This window comes from Paralichthys olivaceus, chromosome 15 (assembly GCF_024713975.1).
Source record: "Paralichthys olivaceus isolate ysfri-2021 chromosome 15, ASM2471397v2, whole genome shotgun sequence".
NCBI lineage: Eukaryota > Metazoa > Chordata > Actinopteri > Pleuronectiformes > Paralichthyidae > Paralichthys > Paralichthys olivaceus.
The window spans coordinates 5667472-5693148 of NC_091107.1; the positions used below are offsets into that span (position 1 = coordinate 5667472).

A 25677-nucleotide genomic window follows, 5' to 3' on the forward strand; every position below is an offset into this window, starting at 1 on the left:
TAGATGATGTCATCTCCCTGTTTTAAATGACTACAGCCCTGTTCAGGACCCAATGTAAAAATCAGTACGACCATGAAGACAAACTAACCTGGAAACTGGAGAAAGGAGGAAACTGTACCTTCATTTGTTATAATTTAATTTAATGATGAATGATGTACAGAAAATATAGTGTACAATCAAATGAAATGAGCTGTACCAAAAAAAAGAAGAAAAATTAGTAGTTCTCCAATATGAACATAACCTTACAAGTCAACTAATAAAATATTAAACTAACAGCTATGGAATCATCCTTCTGAGAGTAACAAAATAAAGATTTGGTCATTTGGAGTGCAGTGCCTAAGAAAATGACAAGAGGCTCTGCTTAGTCATGTTTGCACATCAAACAGAGAAAACTAAATCCATACACAAAGTCACACACACACATACACAGTCATTCATTTCTCACACATTTGCTTCACCCAGGATCCCAAAACCCCCTTCGATCGGTCTCAGCTATAGCCGTAGGAACCATTTATTAAAAACTAATGCGTTTAGTACATCGTTTGTGAGGCCCAGATATGCAAGAGACCAAAAGAATTAGCTGCAAGATGAAAATTCTTCAGTGGTAAAAATACTAAGTTATGGTACATTGCTGAGGTGTCCCAAAAACTGCTGTGTACTACTGCCTTCAACATGAAAGACATTTAAATAATTACACTATGATGTTCACTCTCGCAGATGATGACCCTCTTTTCCCACAGCAGGCTAGAAAATACTCATTATTTAAGACATTTTCCACCACCATAAACAGTGTCTGTATGCAGATGTGTTGAGTGGAAATATTAGTTAAAATACTGACTGTTGCTTTCATTGGGCATTAATATGGCAGAGGCATCCAAAATGAAAAGTACAGGACAAGCATCACTTTTAACAGTAACCCTGTTATATCTGAGCAATTCAAGGCTTCAGTTACGTTTTACACATCAACAAATCTCTTCCTACTGTACATCCATTCACTGTGAACGTTAGATACTGTAACTGCTAAAGTAAAATTTGTGATTGAAGTAGGTTGAAATTATGTTAAAAGTGATGTTTTGGGCTACAATGCGAAATGAAGGCAGCGATGCCATTTTAACCGGAGTTGACCCTACTGATTGAATTCACTGCGCAGTTACAGAGAGGAATGTTCTGTCATGATGTTTTGTAATGACCCTGCAGTTCATATTATAAAACAGGTGAGGAGTGTGGGGTCAACAACTTCCCTGCTCTTCAGGAAAAGTACCAGAGGGTGAGGGGCACCAGGGGGCGCTCCCCCACTTCAAAGATTGTGTCATCAGACTGGGATAGCGAATGATCACTGGTATCACCTCGCCAAAAAGAGCAGAAGCATAGAGAGAAACATGCAAGGTTGTCTTCAAGTACAGCGGTCCGTCCATGGTTCACGCTTTCACACTGTCAGACATGCACATTCACACTCACACACATTTGCACTCCATCATTTCCCAAAATTGCCGAAGTTAGCGAAGGCATCTTGTTTGGGTGGGACCACAGCTGGGCTGACGGAGTGTGACAGGCCCATACCGACTCCTGGCACTCCCACGCCACCCATCATCACCGGAGTGGTCATGCCCATATTCATGCTCATGTTCATTCCCATCATGCCTTGGTTTACTGGAATTCCGCCCATCCCCATGGTACCCGTGGTCATTGAGGGTGGCATGCCAGTTGCCATTGATGCAGGCATGCCCATCGTCATGGCACCACCTGCCATCATGGAATTGGCTGGTGGTCTGATGGGTGTCACAGGGGGCGGGGAGCTCAGGTTCAGTCCTCCAAAGTTCTGGGACAACAGGTTGACGGGGGGCACACCTGCAGACATGAACAGGGAAGAGTTTGACACTTGTGTTATGAAGCCGTGTAACAGTTCGGTAAATTTTGTCATGACCCACTTTATCCCTCTGACTTTATTAATTCAAATCCCAGAGTTAAAATGTTGTAATAATATCTAATATCACGTATTAATCATTAAATATGGTTTTTAGATAAACCAGTGATTTTTAAGACTTGAAGACCTGCAGATACGTTGGGTAATGCGTTTGTTAGCTTTTTTATCTGCACACAGAAAATGAATCCCAGTGAAACGTGATACCTTGTTGCTGGATGATGTTGTTGAGTGTGGGCGGCGTCTTAGTGGGGTTGAGGCCTGCTGATAGGAAGTCCAGACTGATATTGACGGAGGGGTCGGACCATGTCGACCCCAATGATCCCTGACCTCCGACGCCAACCTTCTGCTGTTGTCCTATGGGCTGCTGAGATGTGATGCCTCCCAAGCTCTGAAAGAAATGACAAATCATTTTACCCTTTGATAAATACATATAGTTAAATAATGGTAATAATGTGATGTGTACCACACTAACCTGTTGAGAGCGAGAAAGGGGCACTGTGGGCATAGCAACAGTTGCTCCTGGTGGTGCTCCCCCCAGAGAGAAAGTCAAGCTCTGAGACGCACTCAGTGTTGTGTGTGGATTGGTTAGTTGATGGTTAACTCCGCCCATCAGGTCAAAAAGCTCAGCAGAAGGTGGCCCGGGGGCGGCATTAGTGGCAGTGGGCGACTGGACACTGCCAAACAGGTTGGTGACAGGCTGAGAGGGAGCAGAGCTCGCTGGTGGTTTGGCTGAGAAGGTGCTCCAGTCTCCAAATTCTCCATTTTCATTGGATGATACAGCAGCTGGCCACAAGAGAGTTGTTTAATTGTGACTACAACATCACGGATTTGGACTATAACCATCATGCACTCTAAAAATGTATACACAATACAGATTTTTGTGATGGTAGACAACACCTGAACATGTTCTAAGAGAGTACATATCAGCATTTAAGATAGTTCACACTTTACCTGTTTGGTTTAGTTGAAAAATGTATGATACAGGAAGACAAATGACACCAGAACTGGCCCATTCATTCATTACCCATTGTCTGAATAACTTCATATTTACAAATATGTATAATTTGTTTCTGAAAGGTTTATTGTGAAAGCTGCCAAAGATCACAGAGGGAAGAAGAAGTTTACCCGAGGCGGTTGGGAGGCTGGCAGAAGCTGCAGGAGAGGAGAAGTCAGCAAAACCAGCGATCAGGTCTGAGCTACCACCTAGATGGATGAACACAATTGTATTCATACAAAAGCAAAAGTCTATGAACCATTTTTTCCAACAAAGATTTACATAACACAACACACATCCAGGTTTTAAAATCATCTTCATGGACTTTGTTTCTTGTTCCAGTTTGTGAGTGTTTGCTCTTACCTGTTGTATTGCTCTGATTCGATAAAGGGTCGATCACTAACAGGTCAGCGAGGCCGCTACTGGATGACTGTCTGACTGATGACTAACAAGAGAAGTAGAGAGACATGGCAGTTATTCATGTGTGAATGAGAATGTGTTTCACTTTAGGATAAGTGTGAGCGTTTGTGGTGAGCACCTTTTCTTCTGGGCTCTTGTCCCCAGTGTAGTGAGCTGCAGCACCGAGGTCCAGAGTCTTGCTGCTCGATGCTCCGCTGCGTTTCCGTGTGGTGGTGGTTGTGGTTTCTGTTGCTTGTGTGATCTGAATACTCTTTGTTGTGACAGTTTCCTCTTCATCTTTGAACTCCAGGGTTTCCTGCCTGCTGTTTCTAGATGCTCGGTCCTCCTCATTGTCACTATGGCAAACCAGAATATTGGGTTATTGTGTGTTTGTGATCGTTTTACCACACGACTACCAACTGACAAGTAATGGGAGTTTTATTTTCCACAAAGGAAGACAATAGGCTATTTTGATAACTGAGGATGCAAGTAGCAACTTTCATATACATCCTTAGTCCATTTCAATACAAGCATCTGTTCAGACGTTTTGAAAGACTATATATACGTGTTCACGTGAACATTGTTTGTGTGTACGTTTACCTGATTCTGTCGGGTGAGTCGTCTCGTTCCTTCTTCCTGAACTTGTTGAGTGTGTCGTCGATGGTGCTGCCTATCTTGTCACTGATCTCTCCGAGCTTCTCGCTGAAGGGGAAAGCTCCTCTGCTCTTATCCCAGTCCTCGTCCCACTTACTCCGATCCAACTCATTAGCTGGATTGAAAGAGACAGGAAAGTGCAGTGAGAGGCATCAACCAAAGGTCATGAGCAGTACATCACACCACTGATATAAACCTCCTAAATCTGTGTAACTATTGAATATCGCTATATATTCTGCTGCAAATATTTATTTTAATATTGTATTGATTCATTGTTCGGTTAATAAAATAAAATATCTTGTTGTTTTGTTTGATTATATACTGGACAATTTGAACTTCTAATTTTAAATCTAAACAGAAAGACACATGCTTGCTTCACACAGCTTCCTTCCTCAAACAAACTGTAACTCCCATAGCTTTGAATAAGGGAAGTGTTATCACGTCAATCCACATTTGATTGAAGTTGTCATAGAAGACATAGTTCAAGTTACTTACAATTCTTAAAGCTTCCTCCTCCTCCTCCTCCACCTCCTCCACCTCCTCCCATACTGTCAGAAGAGACTCCAATGTATTTATCTTTATTCTTCTTGGCTTTCTTCCTCTCCTCTCTCAATCTGTCATCGTCCTGGATGAACTCCACCATCTCCTTCACCTTCTGACGCACATTGATGCCCTGATCCTTACCATTCTCATCTGCAAACAGACACAAGTACACATTCCATTTATTTATTTATTTTATTCTGACCACCATCAGGCTTTTACTTAAGAAAGATTCAAATCAAATGGACAGACTAGTATGAAATATGAAAGAGAATGAACCATTTCTATTTTTGACACACACGCCCAGATATACAAATCTCTGTGTTGGTCTTGGCACTTACAGCTAAAAACATATCTCAAATTTACACAAAATAAAGGAGAGAAAGAGGAAAAAGTCACCAATCAAATGGTAGTTTTCTAGAGATCGCAGGTCGTAAATGTGTTCTCTGGCACTGGTGACGACTCTTTCAGACCCGTTCCTGATCAGATAGGCCAGCAGCAGTAAGGCCTGGGAGAGAGAGACAAAGATATGGCAGGAGATGGAGTGAGGACATAATTGAGAGAGGTACATAAATGACGAGGGGACGTACTAATCATTGCTTATCTAGAAGAAATGTTCGCCAACAATATACTTAAAGTCAGTTCTACTTTACTCAACTGTTAAGAGTGAATTGATTTCTTCTACCAGCGGTTTCCCTTCCTTGAGTTACGTCTCCTCTCTTGAACTCTGCTTAAAAAATCCATCTCACTCTTTCTCAGCTTTTGTATCATTCATAATTCTATAATTCATATGTGATTATGCAGGTTGGACACGAGAAAGTAATTGAGATGCACTGCTCTTATCTTTGCACAATACAAATACAGCATTCACACATATCTTGGTATATAAGTGGAAAGAACAATAAAACTGTCCAGGAACAAACAAACTGCCAACCAGAATATAACCACACCTTGTACACTCGTCTCCAGTTCTTCTTGTTGTCCTTCAGCATCCTGGTCCACAGCATGTTCATCACCTCTGGAAATTGCTCATACATGAAGGTAGACCTACACACAACCAAACAAATATATATGTTATCCAGGTAAAACCCATGCAGGATGTTTCTCCTAAATAAACCACCTTTAGTTGAATGTGAACACACTATGTGTGTGTGTGTGCGTGTTGCACATACTTGGCTATTTCTCCCATCAGTTGTCCAGAGGGACCCCAGGGGTCATCATTGGTGGCCTCTCTCACCTTGGATTCGATCTCCGAGTAGTTCATCACCACGTTGGTGCTGTTGACACAAACATATTTTTTTGTTCATCAATTAGTTCAAAGCTTATACAAACACACATGCTATACAGGCTAATCACAAAAAATGGCTATAATCAAGTATTGAATAATCAAGATAGAGAAAATAAATGCTGCACTGATGAAAAATGACAGTTTCCTGAAAGCTTGTGTACAGACCAGTGCACACAGTCATGTTTGTGTGCATACAGTCTGCTTCCTGTCCTTTTTGCTTTTGTGGCCTCACCTGCTCCTGTGTTTGTTTTTCCTGTGTGTGTTTGTGTTGCATCTCTTTATGGGCACGGCTTGTTCTACAGACTGAATTACAACTTTAAACAAACAAACTCTCGTGTGACTATCTTATCTACTGCTACTCTAGCCCATCATACTTCATCTTCCTTTTTCAAAATGTCTTTCTCCACTTCTGTTTATTCATCTTCTGCTCCTTGCTTTTTATTGTCACATCTTAATATCTAAGTAGTTGCTTTCTTATCCTACCTCTGTCTCTTTCTCCGAGCTCTGCCACCCTCCTAGGTAAAAGTAAATAATTGATGCCTTAGACTCAGTTATTGTCAGAACATAAGACAGACACAGAGCGAGGGCTCTATTATAGTGTTAGCTCTTAATCTGCATGAAGAGCAATGCTGCCACTGCCCACTCTGAGGCGGCAGATCAATAATAGAGTGTATTCATCATGACAGACCAGGCACAACAAACAGCTGGGAGCTGGTGTCTAATGCTCCCTCAAATACTAATAATACTGTTACTTCTGCTGCTACTTCATATTTTACCAAATAGCGTTATTTTGTTATGTACATAGTTTGTACTTTTGCTAGTTTATGGGTATTTTACACTAGAATGATGGCACATGTGGACATCGACAAGGAACAGTGTGTCTGCTAAAGACAGACTCTCAGTTTGTTTCAAACTCTGTCCTGCACTCTGCATTTTGTATTATTCTTCCGATGGACAAATATTGACAGATTGTTATAAGATTGTCTTCCTATGTATTGATGATCACATAATCACTGTATTGTGATTATTATCGTTATTGAGGGCTGTGTATCCTTTCCTGAGTTACCATGTGATTCCCACCCCTGGTCAGAGCTCCTGATTACATCTGTCCGATTGATCAATGATAACAATATCATCTTCAGAACTAAATACCATTTAAATCCTCCGAATGACAATTTACTTTACTTTGTTTTGTTGTTACTCCCTGAGTGTGAATGATGGTCAAATGGACAAAATGGTAAAACTGTGACTATAACTCCTCAACACTGCTCTGTTGTTGTATTAGACTGTTTACTACCTGCAGCAATCGTTAGCACACAGATCTACATCACAGAGAAGCATCTTTGCAGAGACCAACAGCTGAGGTAGGATTAGATACTACACAACAATGTGTTTGGTCCCTGACGAGCTTTGTTATGTGTCTGGGACCATGGGCCTCGTCAGACCGGTGTAGCTACAACTGTGAGGCGGAGTTGGCAGCTAATTAGCCGGGAACGTGCAATTATCGAGCCACTTAAAATTAGCAACCAGTGTAGTTCCGCCTCCCGGTCTGGGTGTAATGTCGGTGGAGGCTCGCTGAAGATAGCGGGCAGAAGGTGGGACAGGGCGCGATCCGGCTGCAGCATCAGCGCTAACAGGACCAGTTCACTGATGACACAGCCGAGCTGGGCTTAGCTAGCTTAGCGGAATTAGCTAACTGGATAGCTCTCGCTCTGGGTCGGACACAAATGAATTCCCCGTTGATCATATCGCAGCATTCCTCTGCCGGGTGAACCAGAGTGGAGAAGGGACACAAGAGAAGATGCCACAACTAGAAAAACACAATCACGTTCTATTTATGCTCCAAGGTTGAAGGTTGGCAGCTAGCCGGCTAGTCAGAGCTAACAGCTGAGGGGCTAGGTCCGTGACGTCACGGCCAGCATCCCTCTCCGCTCGGCGGGTGAAGCTGCTGATGTTGCCCGATCACCGGTTAGCTTCCACCGGTTAGCTTAGCAGCCTCCGAGTGGGTGAGTGCGGGCGAGCAGCTCCACCTGCTCCGGGTACTCACGCTTTGTCCACCAGCTCCCTGACTTTCCACATATTCAGCATCTCCGCACGGGACCGCGGGCTCGGTGCTGCGTCCCCCCCCCGCGTCTCTATGCCCTGCACGGCAGCGGTGGTGTCCGGTTACCGACGATAGTGGCCCCCCCCCACGCTGGCCGCTGCTCCTCACCCCGGTGAGCTCCGGTTGTTGAACGGTCGCTGCGGTTAACGGACCGGCCCCAGTTGCTACGGAAACGAAGGTCTCCGTCTACGTCACGGAAACGTCCGCGCGGGCCCTCGCGAGACTGAAGCTAAACGCTCGAAGCAAATTTGAGAAAAATAAAATAAACACAAACATGTGAGATTGAAATTAAACGAAAAATAATGATTTTAATAAAATAATGTAAATGCACCTGTCACACAATGAAGCGGGAAAAGCGTTCACTTCAAATCTGTTTCTCTGAATGAATGACATCATTTTCTGTTTTCATGGGAAAAACTTATATTTAAAAAAATATATTTAATATATATAAACTTTCTCTGAACTGACGCGTGTGCAGGTCTTACGGCAGCTGACACCCTTCATGCGTCAGAGAAATAGCCCCCTCCAGTGGTAGATGCTGAGCACATCGAGGTGGAGTGGTTTGACTTTTCGGTGAACTCCTCTTCACCTTCAGATATTTACAATCTTGGGATTTCACTCATCAAGATAAAATAGATTCAAGAAAAGATGAATCAATAAAAATAGTGAAATAATCACCAATCTCATGTGCCCTCGGCATCTCAGGCTGAGTGACTTCTTGGCTTATCCCCTGAATCATCTTGTATTATTGATAAGCTGGCTCAGCTATGTAGGTCCCCAATCTGGCCTATAGATTAATCTGATTTGATTTTCACAAATGTCACTAAAAAGATAAGATGTTTAAGCAGTTGTGAATTAAGTGAGTTTCCCTTGTTCTTCTTGATGTTTCTGTCTTTTTAAGGGTCAGGTTGGTTTAAGTTACATGAAAAAGAGATGATGCAGACACACTTCCTGCTCAGTTGGGACGGACTAACCCACTTCCATCCGCAGCTCTGGGCTACTTAAACATCTTGTGGTCATGTCATAATTCTATATGCTCAGTGTGTGGCTGAGGAAACTCCCCCCACCTCTTCATTCCTTTTTCTTTCTTGTTTTTTGAAGGGACACCTCCTCCTGTCTCCGATTTGTCTCTATACGCCGATAACCCGGTTGCCATGGTGACCCTCTCGCAGCATAGCAACAGCATCAGCACCGGGCAGAGCTCTGGGTCGGACCCCGGGCTGAGCCGGGCAGGTCACACCGCGGTGGCTGTGTTCCTCGGGTTCATTCTGGTGCTGGGCTTCCTCTGTAACCTCATGGCGCTGCTGGTGTTCTCCCGCTTCCACTGGCTGCGGACTCCGGTCAACCTGCTGCTCATCAACATCAGCGCCAGCGACATGCTCGTCTGCATCTTCGGGACTCCGCTCAGCTTGGCAGCCAGTGTGCACGGCCGGTGGCTGACCGGGTCTTACGGCTGCCGGTGGTACGGTTTCTCCAATGCACTTTTCGGTGAGTGGTCGTGTGGCTCCACAGCTTATTATCAATCTACATTAATCAGTGGTGGAGATCAGAGCATGTCGTCACCCTTTATAATCTTGGGATCAATACATCAAATTGCTAAAACAAAGAACAAAGTGTTTCATATCTCATTTCAGCAGAGTTATAGTCTTTTAAATCATATTTATATTGTTGCCTCATGTTACGTTTTTATTTCTTTAAATGATGTAAGTCAGACATTAAATCTCACTTGTGTTTTAAAACTGCAGCTTTTTTGTATTGTCTTTTAATTGTTTGTTTGTGCACACGGGTCCAGAGTCACGCATTAATACTGCAAGAGAGAAAAGGGGAATCAGTATCAGAACACAAATATGTGGTGACTTTCTCATATTGTCATCCTTGATTAAAGAGGCCCCAAAAATAAGACAACACACACTAAGTGAAAGGAATACAACTAAATCAACAAAATAGACAAAACCATCTCTCTCTCTGTCAGGTATAGTATCCCTGGTGTCTCTCTCTCTGCTGTCCTTTGAGCGATACTCAGCGTTGCTTCACAGCACCCAGTCAGAATCATCTCAGCAACGCAGGGCCAGGCTCGCCGTGGCGGCCTCCTGGCTCTACTCACTGGTGTGGACTCTGCCGCCGCTGCTGGGCTGGAGCAGGTCTGTACTGCCTCAATGTTAACCCCACAGTTCACTCAATAGATCAATCATTTATTTTTTCTGATGAGGGTAAACCATGGAGGTGAGTATGCAGTGTTTAAAAGAAGAACCTATAAGAAGTTGTAAAAGTAAAATGTTGGCTATTTTAGTTTTTATCAATCAGATAAGATTTGGACTTCAGTGATCATAATGACTCCAGGCTGAGAAGAACATATAAACAACACAGAACAGGAACTTACTGACCTTAAACCATGTGACATCAGAGAAAATGTCCTGTGTTGCGGAGCAGCTACGGGCCCGAGGGTCACGGCACCACCTGCTCAGTCCAGTGGCATCAGCGCTCAGCCACATCTCGCTCCTACGTCAGCTGCTTGTTCATCTTCTGCCTGCTCCTGCCTCTGATGCTCATGTTGTTCTGCTATGGGAGGATCCTGCTGGCCGTGCGAGAGGTGGCGAGGCAGGTAAGCTTGACCTTTGACCCCAGTGTGATGTCCAGCTCCACTTCCAATGCTCGCCGCTCACTATGAACTGTGTGTGTGTTGTTGTCTCCAGGTCACCGACATCAACCGGTCGTCAGCTGAGCAGAGGGAGGGCCGTATCCTTCTGATGGTGGTCTTCATGGTGACGGGCTACCTCTTGTGCTGGATGCCATATGGTGTTGTGGCGATGCTCTCCTCCTTTGGACGGCCAGGCATGTTGCCGTCCACTGCCAGTTTAATCCCCGCCCTCCTAGCAAAGGCCAGCACCGTCCTCAACCCTTTTATTTATGTGCTGCTCAACAAGCAGGTATCAGCCGCTCTGCGTAAATACTCCATGTGTCCTTCTAGGAAACCTTATAGGCTCCGTCAATTAATAGTTTAATTCAATTCAAAGCTTTATTGTCATATGCACAGTAAAGAAACACGTTTCCCTGTACAATGAAATTCTTACATTGCTGCAAAAACTGATTACCAGCCGTAGTATCCTTAGTCTAACCTTGTCACATTTATCTCTGCGTAGACGACACAATTCACATAGAACATCCTCTGTAATCAAAGAGATTTCTTTCCTGAAAGTGGAAATGTTCTTGTATCGAGTTAAAGCAACACCTTGCAACATTTTTACATTGAAGTAGCAGCTTCCAAATTGGTTCACTGACTTGAAATATGGAAAATGTTTCCTCTTTAATTCTCACTCCTCACCCTGAACGTCTGTTCTTGCTCAGTGTAACTTTGGTGAGTGGAAACAACATGAAAACAACTTCATCGCTCGGAGACTGCAGAGGGCACTGTTGCTCAGTAAAGTTACATAGTGTTGCTTTAACATGCCACATACCAGTGCGGCTCTGTAAGCGCTCGTCTCTTCATCACGTGTTTCACTGCTCTTCAATTCCTGTGTATGTGTCGCTCAGTTCTCCAGATGTTTCCTGCACATGATCAGGTGCAGCTCAGAAGCCCCGCCCACTCCGGGCCACCTCACTCGTCCCAGCAATGAGGGGGCGTGGCCTCACCCTCGCAACCTGCCAACAGAGGAACTAAACTCACCAAAACACAATCCTACATTCACACCCAGTGTGCTGCCGTGACCCCGCCCCACCCTCCGTATGAAAGGTGACTAAAAGTTAGAAGTGTTTAGCTCATTGTCCTGAGTAGAAATACACTGTTACCTCAATCCAGTGTTAGTGCATGAGATGTAGCTCATTTTGTTCCCAATATAATCTCATTTACAATGAAACTGTAACTAAATTTCACATTTTTTCTGTTTCAAGCACTTTACACTCAGGGTAATGTCTGTCCGGTTGTTTTTGCATCACTGGAGGGCACTGTGTTTCAGCTATCAGCTACACACATTGGATGGATGACAAAGCATGTAAACAACATTATTTGGTGACATGTAAGCATGTTTTTATTTCATGTTCGACATTATACAACAATTAAAAATTCTCAGTTGGGAATAAACAGCTTTCCAGTTCCTGAATGATTGGTCAACGGCAAAATAATTTATTAAGAAAATAAACATACATCTTCAAAAATATACAGTCATTATGCTTCATGGACACTGACTGAAATCTCAGTGAGTAAGAGATTTGTGTAAAGACACATTCACATTTGTGGTGAAGCCATAACAACCGACAGACATGAAAAACTTGCAGGTACGAGGTGTGAGGATGCATCAAAATGCAGCGTGATAATGTCTGAGCTGCCGTGAACCTCAGGTAATCCACATACAGCACAAGAGCTGAAATTTAAAACTCCCAACCATCTCATAAATCTGTATTTTAGTCTGTGAACAGACATTACCGCTGCATTCAAGTCTTACATACAATTCAAAAATACATATGAGACACTATAGAAATGTTCATGAGGTGTAATTACTGTTGAGCTGGTCTGTGATTAAGGTGCATCCATATCAGGGAACAGCAAAGCTGAGCGAGCAGATTTCTCCTCTGTTGTTTAACTGAGATGTGGAGATTCTGCTGTTTTAAAACTCTGAAAAAGAAACAACGTTCATCAAATCTAGACCACCCATTTTTCATTGGAATAAAAAACAGAATAAAGAATTATATAACATTTTTTAAAGGAGATAAAACGCGTAATAACACAAACGAAAATGATCAACCTGAATATGAGCATAACATGTCTCCTTCAAGCTCACCTGTGAGTAGTTGACTGGAGAGGCCATGGGCTCTGGTCTTGTGTAGTTAGGGGGGTTGGCGTGAGGGTCGTAGCCAAGGCGAGCCAGCATGGGGGCGATTTCAGCCATGTCACTCAACACATCAGAAGGAATGTGTCCCACCCACTTGGAGAGGGCGTCAGTGTTCACAGGCTTCATCACCTGGTCTGTTGAACGCTCGACCCTGCACCGAGGCAAACATGAGTTCAGTGTGAGATTGAAAAAAATGCTACAAGGATAGCTCCAATACAAATACAAATAATTGTTATCGGCCAATCTATAAGAGATAGACCCATGGATCTATTGTCTTTAACAGCCACAATTGAAGACAGGTTGTGTTTTGAGTCTGTCACGCTGTTCTGCAGTTCTCGGTGTTGTGAACTCTGTCCTTGTGAAATGTCATGCATAGAAAACATAGATTAAGCAAAAGGAACTAGACTAGAACCTGCTGCACCAGTTTCCTGTGACTGAGGTTTGACTCCCCTCACCCTGAACTCTGACCTGCTGCTGCTGATCAATAGAGTTTTAAATTACCTCTGTCGCCTTCCTCTCACTCACATAGACTCCTGTCATCAAGAGAAAATACTGGTGAAAAAATATATGTGGGGACTTGACAGTGTTTTCACATTACTTAACCACAGAAAGTTACTCTCCCCATTTCATTTTCAACATCTTCCATTGTGTGGCTTTTGTAGTGTAAATGCACTTTGAGACATCTTGGCCACATTCATCTAGTCATGCAGATTGCTTCAGTTTATGTGCTGCAGTTTTGAAATATCTGAAAATGGGAGTGGCCTGGGAAATGGACTTTGACTGCAACATATATTTTCAAAGAAAAGTAACACCTAACTCCTGGAAGATAAGATTCAGAGGTAGATATCGGAAAACCACAGCATGCAACACTGAAACCATCTGCAAGGTTCGTTTCCTCTATAGCTAAGAAGTAAGCTTGGTGTCTGCTCAAATGCCAAATACTCACTTGGACAGAGACACACCACCGGCCTTGCCGATCAGCTCTTCGTGGTGAAGCACTGATGGATCCCATTGCAGGTCTAGAAAGTTAAGCAACTTCCTCATTTCCTCCTGTGGTTGGAGGACCAGCTGCTCGTAGCTCACGGGGAGACATCTGCCCTTCCCCGCTGCCTGGCACTGGCTGAACATGGTCTCCACTGCACTGCTCCACTTGGTCAGACAGTCCCTGTAGCTCGTCAGGTCAAAGCCAGAGATGGTCACCTGGGAAAGGAGAGATGATAGAAAACCCAACAGACCAGTCATGACAGGGTCTAAAAGCACAATTGCAAAAACACATTGGTGGCGTGACTGTTTGGAAAGAGGAAGTCTGTGATGAAATGTGTCTGCCTGCAGCTCTGATGATTAAGGGAACCAGCGTACCTTGCGTGATATCATGGAGTGGACGGTGGCCCGTCCGTCTCGTAGCATGAGCACAAACTTTGCTTTCGGGAAGATGCGTGCCAGATATGAGAGAGACTTCAGGGCGAATGGGTCCTTGTTACAGAGGCGAGGTGCAGGCTCTCCATGGCCAACTATCACCTGAAACGCATATGTAAAATAAAAAACAAGAAATGGCCGAGTCGTAACTTGCAATCCATAATTTTTTAATACATACATTTTTAATGTTCATATTGAGACATCAAATATAAATATTTTGTCGTATTTGTAATATAGATGAACACTTATTCTATTAAATATAAACATAAACATTTTACCCAAGACACACTAATTATTACCCAGGATACAGTTTTTCTTGTTCTCTTTCCTTACCTCATTTGTTTTTTTTTGTATGTTTATAAATCAATTATTGATTATCGATCATTTTAATGGTGTAACCGGGTAGGGGTATCTGTGGGTTAGGATTTTGTTCAACTGTATTTTAAATGTTACATTTTTCACATCTTAATAACCTGAAAAACTAATAAAGATGCTTTGATCCCAAAATTGTGTGTGTAAAAATGATAATGTTCATGGCGTTCTTGATAAAACCACAACTTCATTTTAATCAGACAAGATTTAACATGTTAAAAATAAACTTTATATGTGCTGTGGGGCGGATTTCATTTCCTTTGGACAGATCCAGGTTAGCTTTTGTACTCTGTTCCCTGTCATAATGCTAAGCAAAGCCAAGTACCAGTGCCAGGAGTAGCTTCATATTCAACTGGCAGAAATGATTACATGGGTGGCATCTTCTCATCTTAGTCCTAATAAGAAAGCAAATACATGTATTTCCAAAACGGTTCCTTTAATAATTTCCTCTATACTTTATGTGTCATCTGTTTCCTTCATGGAATTTTGAAAATGATGACAAACTTCAATGCAAAAATAAGACAACTTGTGCCGCTAAAGTAAATATCACATAATAGACGCATGAATTAGTTAACTGTCCCATTTTTAAGCAAAAACATAAATCATGTTAAATGTGAACTGCTGCTTCTTTAGTCAGTTGAACAAAATAAGACATTTCAAGTCAACATTTGGGCTCTTAGGTGACAGGTTCATACGTATCTATAAGAAAATAATTATCAGGTAAATCAATAATGATACTAAAGTGATTATGCTTTAAAACTTTATTTGTATATTTACATTTGCCTTTGATAACATAGCAAACTTCTCTTCTACATCTGTTATTCTGCAAACTTGGTTGTTTAAAGTGTTTCGGGCTCAGCTCACCTCTAACAGGAACGCTCGCACGGCTGAATCCAACACCTGGTCAGTGACGCCCGCCTCGTCCAGTCGTATCCTCTCCTTAGCCGAGCGGCTCCAGGTGGCCCGCATGGCCAGGAGGCGAGGGATCACTCGGGTCTCTTCCCCGCACCGCACGGCATTGTGGGCGTCCAGCATGACACGCATCAGTGTGGTGCCGCTCCTGGGAAAACCTCCGATGAAGATCAGCGGCGTGTCCTCAGGGAACTGTTCGGTGAGGGTTTGACTCTGATTGGCTGAGGCCAGGTTGAGCTCCATCCATCGGTACCTGTGGCTTTTTGGAGGGCACTCTATCCCGCTCATGCCCAAGTAGAGCAGGGAGGCGGAGCAGAGGAGCAAGCAGCTGAGCAGCAGGTTTGACCTGGTGTTCCTCATGGTATCCGGGTGTGTTTGGGAGTCAGGAAGACATAAAATAATATTTAAGGGCGCGTGCTTTCGTCTTCAATTTCAGGAAAGGTCAGTTGGACGTAGCTTGACAGAGACACAGTGGAAGGCCTGACGGAGGCCGGGCCCCCTCACTCCCTTGTCGGTCTGCAGCCTTTGTGTTGGAGAGTGGGTTCCGGGCCTGCTGCACTCCACAGCCAAGCATGTCTCTTATCCATCATTCCTGTAGGACCGAAAACATGAGAGGAACATGTGAGAGCTGCACCAGAATCAGTTTTTGCCTCTGGTTCTATTGTGAATCCTACTGCAGAATAATTTCACAACTTGCTGACCAACAAAAACATAAATCATCTAATTCTAAATGTCCAATAAGTGAGTGCACTGCCCTGCATGAGTGAGCTATTGCAGCATGAGCATGCAGAGTGAGATGGAGGCTGCTGCTTTATTTTGCCAACAACACTTGCACACACTTTCATTGGATCTGAAATGAATCCAGTTTCTGTCCTCGGAGAAGCTATTCTGCATCCTTCCTCTGGGGAGTCGCAGACTCTTCAGCCATATCAAACTTCACTGCGGCATGAAATGCAGACACTCTCCAAGGCCGTGTTTCTGAAGCCACTAATTACAACTTCCTCATGTTTTCATTGTCACTGACAGTTTCCACACGGCAGGGCGATTTGTTTACTATCAGATTACTACTGACCAAGCCATTCTGCAACTTCCCCATTTCTCTCCTGCAGTGGGCACATGGAACGTTTCATTAAAGTGAAAGAGTAAAATTTCGATTATTAGAACACAAAATATACAAGCTTGCAAGTTTAGCTTTAACAAATAACTAATGATGAATGTATAATTACTAAAGATACATTTTACATGCCGCTAACAGCAGCTTTACATTTTGCAGAAGCCCAGTTTGAACGCGCCTCCTACTTTGGTTTCTTTCTTCTCTCTGGTTGTTTAGTGAGCCTCACATCTGGATGCCACGTGGGAAACCCTGTGCTCTCTGTGCTGGAGAAGCCTGCGCATGAAATTCAGCCTGACCATCAAAGCGTAAAAGGAAAGACAGCTGGAAATGAGGACATCTCGACCTGGCAGGGAAACTAAGATGCTGCTTTAATCCATTCTAAATCCAGCGGTATGCACTGGCTTTACATGTAATTCTAATGCATTTCCATGCAGAGATTAAGCCACTTGCAGAATTAGGCCAGTGGTTTAAGTTGAGGCTTGATGCTTTTTTTCCTCAACACAGTTAAAGGTCCAGTGTGTAAGATTTAGGTGAAAGGGATCTATTATCCTATAATCCTCATGATGTTTTCACTAGTTCATTTCATCTAAATTGTAGTTTTCTTTACCCCAGAAAAGTCCCTTTATATTTAAATACTTTATATTCACATCGAGGGGACCCTCTCTAATGAGGGTGCCATGTTTTTTACATTAGTCCAGACTGGACAAACTAAACATGTTGACAACTGAAGCTACCACGGGGTTATTTTCATGTTTGGAAGGAGAGGGTGAGGTGAGGGGTGTTCAGCTGCTACATGTAACTTCAACACTTGATGTCACAAAATTCTACACACTGAAAGGATTTAAACAAATTGCAAAAAAAAAATCTCACTTTAGGGCAGAACTAATATTTATTTTCAATTGTATTCATTTGATAAATTAGTTGATTTTTTTCTCAGTTACACATTTGGTCGATGATGAAAAGCTGGAATTTGGCATGGACACAGAGCTGCCGGGATTAGTCCATTCAAAGACAGACAGAAAAATGATATGCAACTACTCTGATAATCAATTAATCGTGTCAGTCATTTCCAAGCAAAACTATCAATTTCCTCTAAGAAGCTTCTCAAATGTGAGAATTTGATCTTTAGTTAATCACAGTGATATACTGAATGTCTTTGGGTGTTGGGTTGAATAAAATTAACAACCAGAATACAAATATCAATGTTGTGCAGCCATGCATATAGTTTTGGTTTGGTAGGTTTGAAAATGTCCAAAGTTAAATAATGGGTGAAGAATGTAGTTCAAATAAAATGTGTTTTGAGATACTGGGAATTTTAGTTTTTGAAACACCTCTCTATGGGATGGAGGCACAAATATCAGCGTTATTGGAAAAACAGGGAAAGTAAAACAATAAATATGTGCTAGACAAGACGGCGCTAAGTATTATCAGAGTGACAACTTAAAAAAAACTGGCATTGAAAAGACCACTGTGTTCTCTGATCAGGAACAAACCAGCAAACATGTCGAGGGTTAGAATAAAACAGCAACCAGCAATCACAGTCTGTCACCGGACTATAGCTGTCAGTCAGGAAACTCTGGGTCACATTCATGTCCTCACAGGGGAGGAAACTCTCACCACGTTCAGACCTGGGATTAACATCCGTCCTGAGTGATCCGATCATGAGTGGACTGACTTCCTGCCCGAGGGCAATTCTGACAAGGTTAACTCCATCTGCAGTTTCCTCAAAACTCAGGTTAATGTGTTACTATACTTTAATACAACTGTCCATCCTCCCAGCTGTTCCCTTTAATGCCTCCTGTGATTTAGTTTGTGTATTTCTTTTGAGCGTGTTTTTTTCTTTTGTGCTGCAGAACTAGTTTACCCTCAAAAAATGTGAAATTGTTATATGAAGAGGTACATGTTCAACTGCCTCTGAACTCTTCCTTGCACCATTGACCCTGGTGCAGAGTGGTGACACCTTTGACCAGCAGGTTGAAAAGAAAGCCTCCTTGTTCCTCGCAGGATGAAGCAGTGACACTGACTTCCTGCCGGTACTGAGAGGGAGTGTGCAACTTCCAAACTCAAACTCAGGCATCATCACTACAAGAGCTTATTGTGTCCTTGAATGCTCTCCATTGGATGATGTATGTGTACATATGTGTATGAGCAATTCTTGCTAAATATCTATGTTGCAACTGGAAAAAACACTGAATTTGGTGTCTTACACATGATCATTTACACCATGATTTTAGCCTAAAGGCTGTGATCCAAGTACGAACGCTGCTCTGAGGAAGAATAACAGACGACATTTAGGCTAAAAACATGGTGTAAATGTCTCTGTTGCGAGTCTAATTTGAATGTCAGGACTTACAGACACTTGGATGACACCACGGGAGCAGTATGGGCCATTTTCTGGGTTTTTTTGTTTGAAGAATTGATCCCCAGTTACTTCAATTGTGCAACACTGTTTAACCCTGAAAGTGTTTTTTGGACTCAAACACTGCACTTCCCATCCATCGGCATAGTGGTGAGTAGATAATGGCTGAATTTCTTTTATTTTTTTAAATCTACCCCTTTAAGTCTGTGGTTTATTGTTAAATAATAGTGGATAATAAAACAATTTCAATAATGATCCCAGTATAATTTTCACCAATGGCAATAATAATGATAACAAATATCTATATACTGCTTATGTATGCATATGTATATCGTGCACAGGCAGGAGGTACAACACACTACAGCTACCTCAGATTTGTAAAATGTTGGTCATTCTCGTCGTGATCGCATTAAAGACTAAAGCAGAAGAAATCATTCAGTGTCCTAAAGGTGAGTATCCAGCTGCAGCTGCAGGACAAATTGTGTGGTGAACCAGATGTTCAGGTCAGAGCTGCTGTTTGGCATCAGTCTGTCAGTGTGTGTGTGTGTGTGTGTGTGTGTGTGTGTGTGTGTGTGTGTAAACGGGATTATTGTACAGTTTCGAGGCGGAGGCCCAGCCAGCAGCGAACATCTGGCCGGGCTCCATGATGCGCCTCGTCTGCAAAAATGCACCCGAGGGCGGGCAGCCACCAGGTGAGTGACCCGCTGTCAGTGCGACTACACACGGGCACGGAGCAGCCTCATCACCGGACTGCTTCTCAGCCGCAGGTATCAAACCCGCGGTGTAAATATCAAATGGAGTTCACTCACCGAAATGTGACCAAGAGAGAAAAACACACACGTGAAGATTGATCCCAGAAAAATTCCCCGAAAAAAAAAAAAGAAGCAGTCTGGAAACGAACAGCTCCGCCGCCGCCGCCCTCACACACATCCGTGTCCGGCTCTCGTGTGGAGCAGCTGGGGGTCACCGCGGGAACCTCTCCGCCATTTCTCTGGTTTCTCAAACACACGGAGACACAACGCAGCCTCTGAACTTGTGAAGAAGCGGAGGCGTCAACACTCCGAGGCTGAGCACGAGCGCAGCCCTGGCGGAGAATCCCGAGCGCCGATTGGTTCGCATCTGCCACGAGGGCTCCCATTGGCGGAGGCGTTAAAGGGGGGGCAGTTCCGCCGCCGTGGAAAAAGCGTGTGTTCCAGCGTCACCTCATCGATTCGTTTACTCCCAGTTAAAAGCCCCCAGGGGAAATGTAATCACAGTGTGGGATTTAAAAGGGAGAGATCACCCCCTCCAAATAAAAAGACTCATCCATTATCCACTCAGCACTGTGCAGATGGGGGGAGGAGGCTGCTGAAGGGTTCGAGTCCACAAAACACTTTTTTGGGAGTTCCAGGGGTAAATGGTGTTGCAGCTCATCCAATGCAATTAAAGTAACTAGGGATCGATTCTCAAAGGGGGGAAAAAAACCACAACATGCCTCCATGCTGCTCCTGTGGTGTCTGCAAGCCCCAAGGATTCAGATTCCACTCGAGGTCATGTTAGTGATATTGAAGCAAATGACTGTTCGTTTCAATATAAGGAATAAAAGTATGGATAAACAAATAATCAGTGAAAGACTTGCACATAATGAATGTAAATAGGTTTATAAAACAATTCTTCTGAAACGTGTCACTCCGCACAAAATACTTTAGTTTGGGTACTTTAAGAATATTTTGTCATTGATGCTTTGATAAAACTTTGAACACAGCTCTACTATGATGCTGCTGTTTATATTCTGTGTTCTACACTTTTAATTTCTATCTCTGTCAGATAGTTAGAAACATTTCTGTGAACTGTCCCATTCAGTTCCCTGCACAGACGTTCTTTGCCTGAACCACTCAAGGACAGGCAGAGACCTGTCTCTAACTAGTGTTGCCTTCAGGTCATTGTAGAGCTGAAAGGTGAACAGACATGATCCCAGTCCCTGGTCATGTGCAGTCTGGAGCAGACTTTCTTCAAAGACCTCTCTGAATTATGGCTGCACCCATCCTCCTCCATTCTGACCAGTCTCAGCTTTAATTACCATTTGAGAAACTCAAGCAGGGAGTCGTGTGTCTTTAACTCAAAATGGCTCCTGTCTAGCTCAGCACTCAAGAACTGCTGGGATGGTCACCCTCACATCTCAGAGGATTTCTGAAGCTCTGGTTCAGTAACCATTGAGTTCTGGTGGTGCAGTGTTTTGCACTGTTGCTTCTCAACAACTAGGCCCCCTGTTCAAACCCCTGGGTGTTCTCTGTCGCCATGTTCTCCCTGCACCTGTGTGGGCTTAAAGTTGTTTTTAACTTATAAATGATATGAAAGAAACTAGTGAAACTAAGTGACTCATTTCAGTCTGACAAAACTCTATCGCTTCACTGTCACTTCATTTCACACACAGGGTCCTCCAGTTAATTGTGTCATATATAATGTTTTTGGTCAGATTTAGCAGTGTTATGCATGAGTACATGGTTTTGTGTTAGACCAACTGATCCATGAGGCAACATTCACTTTGCCTCATGTATCTTGCCCCTACAAGGTATAAAGCAAGAATAGGAAATGGATGTGATGCACTAACAGGAAACAAGTCTAACCAGCACGTTCTTATTTTACTACTTCACAACATCCCGGCAGAGAAAACACAAGCTGATTCAACGTCAGCTGCTAAAGAGATTGTGGGTTTGTGTATCAGTCTACAATATGTACTGTGTAATTTCTGAGTAGCAACAGTAATAATGCCTGTGTACTAAATGACTACAATAGTGTATAAATATACCAAGACAAGCTCCTAAAATAACTCAATTTACAGCAAATAGAATGACCAACATGTTTTGTACATGGTATCCCACAGGTGCTGTCAACCTTAGTGCTGCATTCACTGACTTACTGCATCGCACAGAGAGAGGATACACTTCTTTTCAGGAGCTGAAGGTGACACCAGTGTCAAAGGAGTTTCAGATAATGGCCTTGCTTCAGCAGCAGCTGTTCAGTCTGTTATGCTGCACCACATGAGAACCAGAAGTACCTTTTTCATTTCGTCTTCAGCACATCAACATTCATAAAACGTCTGCAGAAATTGGTGTTAATGCCTTTTCTTTCATTCACGGCTGTTAGGTTTCATTTTGTTACTGAGCGAAAAGGTCAGCAAGTTTAAAAAAGAAGACAACGTTTCAACCCAGTCACCTCATGGTCCCAACTGTACTTGTTGTTTCATAGTCACTGTAATAATACTGTCTGACTAATGCAGGTTTAACTGCATGACTGACATATTATGATATATTATAGCTTTGGAAATCATAAAGAAAAAAAAAAGAAAAACAAGTTAATAGCAGACGGTCTCTGCCAAAATATTATCTGCTGTGAAATACAAATCGGTGTCAGAGTCAGGAGCAAAACAAGTCACTGTTCAAAAACCTGTAATTAAGAAAGAGTGCACACGTGGGATCTGAATCCAGCTGTTTGTACACATATAAATGACAACACAATGTGCGATTTTTCACCTTCATGTGAATCATTCAATGAGGCTTTTCAGTGATATCCATGTACTGTGAGCCATGGCCAGGCAGCCCCTCTGCATCCGCTCTGTCAGTTCAAGCAGTGATAAGAAATAAAGCAACCAGTCCAATTCTTCACCTGTGGGTCATTTCAGGCCTTAAACTGCATCATGACTGTTCTTCCATCTCTGCTTCTGCTGGTGCAGTATTTTCCTGCTCAGGGTCACCAGGTAGAATGACCGCGACCGTCTGGATGAGCTCCTCGATCTGCTCCTCTGATAAACGCTCTTCACTCTCCTCTACCATCTGCACACAAACAGAAAATGAAAGGTAGGGGGACACAGTAAGTTGTTTCTGAAACGTGTTTGGTCTTATTTGCTGATCACATCCCGATAGCCATCAATGTTTAAAGGTGTCTGAAAAAAAAAAAAAGAGCCAGTGTCTGTGGCCCTCGCAGGACTGTAAGAAACCAAACCAGTCACTTCATTCTGACTGAATTCAATGATTTGCTGCATGCACCCTGCCTGTGCTCTCACTGTGCATGACCGGACTCTTCACAAGCTGGGGAGACAATCACCACTGATGCAGAGACTGAAGTAAGTGAGTGAGTCACAAGTCGGCTTCGAGCAGTTGTCAGGTGGTGTGGGTCAATGTGTAGTGCAGGCGTATGTAACGGTGATATACTTTCAAAGGGTATCCTGCTCTTGCTAGTTTTTCCATATTTCTCAGATTCTGCTAATAAAAATTGTGCATCGCTAAAGAATCATTAAAATGGTTGATTTATATTTTTACAACAATCATCTATTGCATGCTTGTGGTGAGTGTGGTGAGTGTGGAGTAAAACACTCACTAGCTGAATTTCCACTGCTGTCTGCGGCCGGTGGTTCAGTAGCTGCAGTTTCTCAGCCCTGATGAGAGAGAAACAATATCATCAGTGTGTACGTGGTAAACAGAACAGTGCAGACACACATCTGAAGTTGCTGTATATGTTAAGTATGTTATGTATTTTAAAGGGTCAGATATAGGTGAAAGGGATCTATTGGCAGAAATTGAATGTGAATCATCCTAGTGATGTTTTCATGCGATAGAATTGTTGTTTCTTTACTCTAGAAAAGGGCCTTTATATTTAAACACTTTATATTTAAACACTTTATATTTAAATACTTTATATTGACATCTAGGGGGTCTTCTCTATGGAGGCCACCATGTTTTTTACAGTAACCCAGACTGGACAAACTTTTCATGACAACTGAAGGTTTCCACAGGTTCTATTTCATGTTTGGGAGGAGAGAGGGAGGGGAGGAGTGATCAGCTGCAACATGAAACTTCACCACTAGATGTCACTAAATTCTACACACTGAACCTTGAAGTATTTGAGAGATCTTACTGACTTGGTGAGTTTGTGAGGCATCATGGTGGTGAGGAACTCTTTGACCACCTCTGGACTCTGTCTGCTGCAGGGCGTATTCGACAGGTGCTTGAGTGTCTGTGTGGCAAAGCAAAGGAAACTTTGAGCTCGCTCTTTTGTTTTTTAAAGTCTAAATGTGACACGACAGGGACACAGAGCAGGATGAGTGAAGTGAAGCTAAGGAGAGGATGTAAGCCGACCTCATACATGATGGTGTTTAAGTTCTGCTGCCCGGAGCTGTTCTTGCTTTTCCCACTCTCCTTCCTTTGTTCCTTCAGGTCTGTCAGGAGTTTGAACACCTGAAAAACACAGAGACCAAATCTGAAGTGACACAGAAGTATGTCCATCTCATCACTGGACGGGGAAAAACATTTAAAAAGGACAGAACATGTGAACTCACCTCGTAGTTACTGAGCATAGCAGCGTTGGCGTTTTTCCTGAAAAGATGACAAATGCATGAGCAGAAAAGTTCATTTGTGACCTTAAAATAATAAACAAATAATGTAATCTCAGTTATCAACTTCCTGGACTTTGGAGCTTTTAACCGCATCTCTGAGTCCTTATTTAGTGAGCAGCATTAACTCAGGTGTTACTTTGGGCACGTGTGGACACCTGAGCCTCCTGTGGTTGCTGAATGAAGATCATGAGATGTGGCTGAAAGCTCTGAACGATGAACTGTGGACCTTGAGTCTGGATTATATAGACTGCATTAGAAATTTAAAAAAATGTCACGATGGGAGGGAGACTAATAGGAACTGATGTGGACACAGGCAAGTTAAAAATTCACATCATGGTCACTTTTCTTTTCCATTATTATTATTTGAATAATAATCATTTATTTGGTAGAATTATCTTTTTGGCACTTGAGACGTTTAGGTCCTCGTTGATCCGACAGGCTAATCAACACAATGGTAAAACGCTTGTAACACTTTCCCAAAAGCACAAACACTCATTAAATCCAGAGCGGTGACACAGAAAACAAGCACAAGTATGTTTTGCATAAATCACTTAAAACGGTTAATTAATATTCTGTCCATGACAAATTGATTTATATTGATTTAAAAAAGCTCTTCATTCTTTTCCTCACTTTTTAATTGAAGATGCCTGTAGTTTATTGTTAAATAATAGCTCCCATTGGTTCTGCGTAATAAAACAATATCAATAATTATTGAAATATCCTTTACATCTATAGCGTCCAGCACCGGGTCCGATTGTGTATCTCCAGAGGAGTTCATTGTGTATTAATCATTTGCTTGAGCACAAATACACAAACAGGAAACACCAGCTCTCCCCCAAAGGCTTCATTCGTCTTTTGATCGTTTGTTTCTAAAGAGAGAAGCGTGAACATGACTCTAACACCGGCTGTGACATTAAACTCTCGTTTCCACACAAACTGAAGCTGATTCCTTCAACGTTTGACTGTAGTTTGAATGATAAACACAACCAACCATACAGAACGTCACTGTGCACCACAGACTGAATATAAAGAGCTGTGCACAGACATCGATGAAAATTCAATAAATACAAATCTTACACTTCCATTTTGTCAGCCCCGTGGTTTCTGCTTCCCTGCACAAAAGCGTCCGTGTAGAAATTGTCGGACGCGTCAAACGTTCCGCCGGCACCAAGCTGTTCTTGTTCTTGTTCTTCTTCTTCTTCTTCTTCTTCTCCTTCTTCTTCTTCTTCTCCTTCTTAATCATTCTCCTTCGGAAAGGAATTTTAAGACATTTATCACTTTTATTTTGTGAATGTACATTATTGGGAGGATCCACATGAGTTTTTATTTCACAAGTTTCACAACTTCTCTATGCTGAAAAAACACCATGTAATTTAATTTTGGTTGCTTTTGAGAAATGGATGT

The 25677-nt window shown here is 42.8% G+C and overlaps 4 protein-coding genes across 8 annotated transcripts; 1 reads left to right on the top strand and 3 right to left on the bottom strand.

The window, feature by feature from the left end:
• Nucleotides 1–119: 119 nt before the first annotated feature.
• Nucleotides 120–8104, bottom strand: LOC109644047 (clathrin interactor 1-like). 2 transcript variants are annotated; one of them, XM_020109342.2, is made up of 12 exons: nucleotides 7847–8104; nucleotides 5684–5788; nucleotides 5462–5558; nucleotides 4911–5019; nucleotides 4467–4664; nucleotides 3918–4086; nucleotides 3457–3673; nucleotides 3282–3363; nucleotides 3050–3127; nucleotides 2397–2707; nucleotides 2129–2312; nucleotides 120–1848 (listed from the first exon to the last, which is right to left on the bottom strand). In XM_020109342.2, the coding sequence occupies exons 1-12, from the start codon at nucleotides 7885–7887 to the stop codon at nucleotides 1475–1477; spliced, it is 1965 nt and encodes a 654-aa protein (XP_019964901.2). In that variant the 5' UTR covers nucleotides 7888–8104; the 3' UTR covers nucleotides 120–1474. The 2 variants fall into 2 exon arrangements, with proteins under 2 accessions (XP_019964901.2, XP_019964902.2); XM_020109343.2 differs by having other exon boundaries at nucleotides 8012–8091.
• On the top strand, nucleotides 7023–11969 carry LOC109646663 (rhodopsin-like). 4 transcript variants are annotated; one of them, XM_069510284.1, is made up of 7 exons: nucleotides 7023–7163; nucleotides 9005–9391; nucleotides 9876–10044; nucleotides 10334–10505; nucleotides 10597–10830; nucleotides 11435–11633; nucleotides 11792–11969. In XM_069510284.1, exons 2-6 carry the CDS (start codon nucleotides 9058–9060, stop codon nucleotides 11606–11608), a joined length of 1083 nt encoding a protein of 360 aa, XP_069366385.1. In that variant the 5' UTR covers nucleotides 7023–7163; nucleotides 9005–9057; the 3' UTR covers nucleotides 11609–11633; nucleotides 11792–11969. The 4 variants fall into 4 exon arrangements, with proteins under 4 accessions (XP_069366385.1, XP_069366382.1, XP_069366383.1 ...); XM_069510281.1 differs by lacking the exon at nucleotides 11792–11969 and having other exon boundaries at nucleotides 7045–7163; nucleotides 11435–11758; XM_069510282.1 differs by lacking the exons at nucleotides 7023–7163; nucleotides 11792–11969 and adding an exon at nucleotides 7254–7394 and having other exon boundaries at nucleotides 11435–11758.
• On the bottom strand, nucleotides 11906–20222 carry tpst1l (tyrosylprotein sulfotransferase 1, like). Its single transcript, XM_069510285.1, has 6 exons — nucleotides 19712–20222; nucleotides 15382–16021; nucleotides 14089–14247; nucleotides 13676–13929; nucleotides 12679–12880; nucleotides 11906–12512 (listed from the first exon to the last, which is right to left on the bottom strand). Exons 2-6 carry the CDS (start codon nucleotides 15787–15789, stop codon nucleotides 12477–12479), a joined length of 1059 nt encoding a protein of 352 aa, XP_069366386.1. The 5' UTR covers nucleotides 15790–16021; nucleotides 19712–20222; the 3' UTR covers nucleotides 11906–12476.
• Nucleotides 20223–21504: 1282 nt separating this feature from the next.
• Nucleotides 21505–25520, bottom strand: crcp (calcitonin gene-related peptide-receptor component protein). Its single transcript, XM_020097332.2, has 6 exons — nucleotides 25351–25520; nucleotides 24217–24253; nucleotides 24017–24115; nucleotides 23800–23894; nucleotides 23259–23316; nucleotides 21505–22714 (listed from the first exon to the last, which is right to left on the bottom strand). The coding sequence occupies exons 1-6, from the start codon at nucleotides 25356–25358 to the stop codon at nucleotides 22577–22579; spliced, it is 435 nt and encodes a 144-aa protein (XP_019952891.2). The 5' UTR covers nucleotides 25359–25520; the 3' UTR covers nucleotides 21505–22576.
• Between the last annotated feature and the right edge of the window lie 157 nt (nucleotides 25521–25677).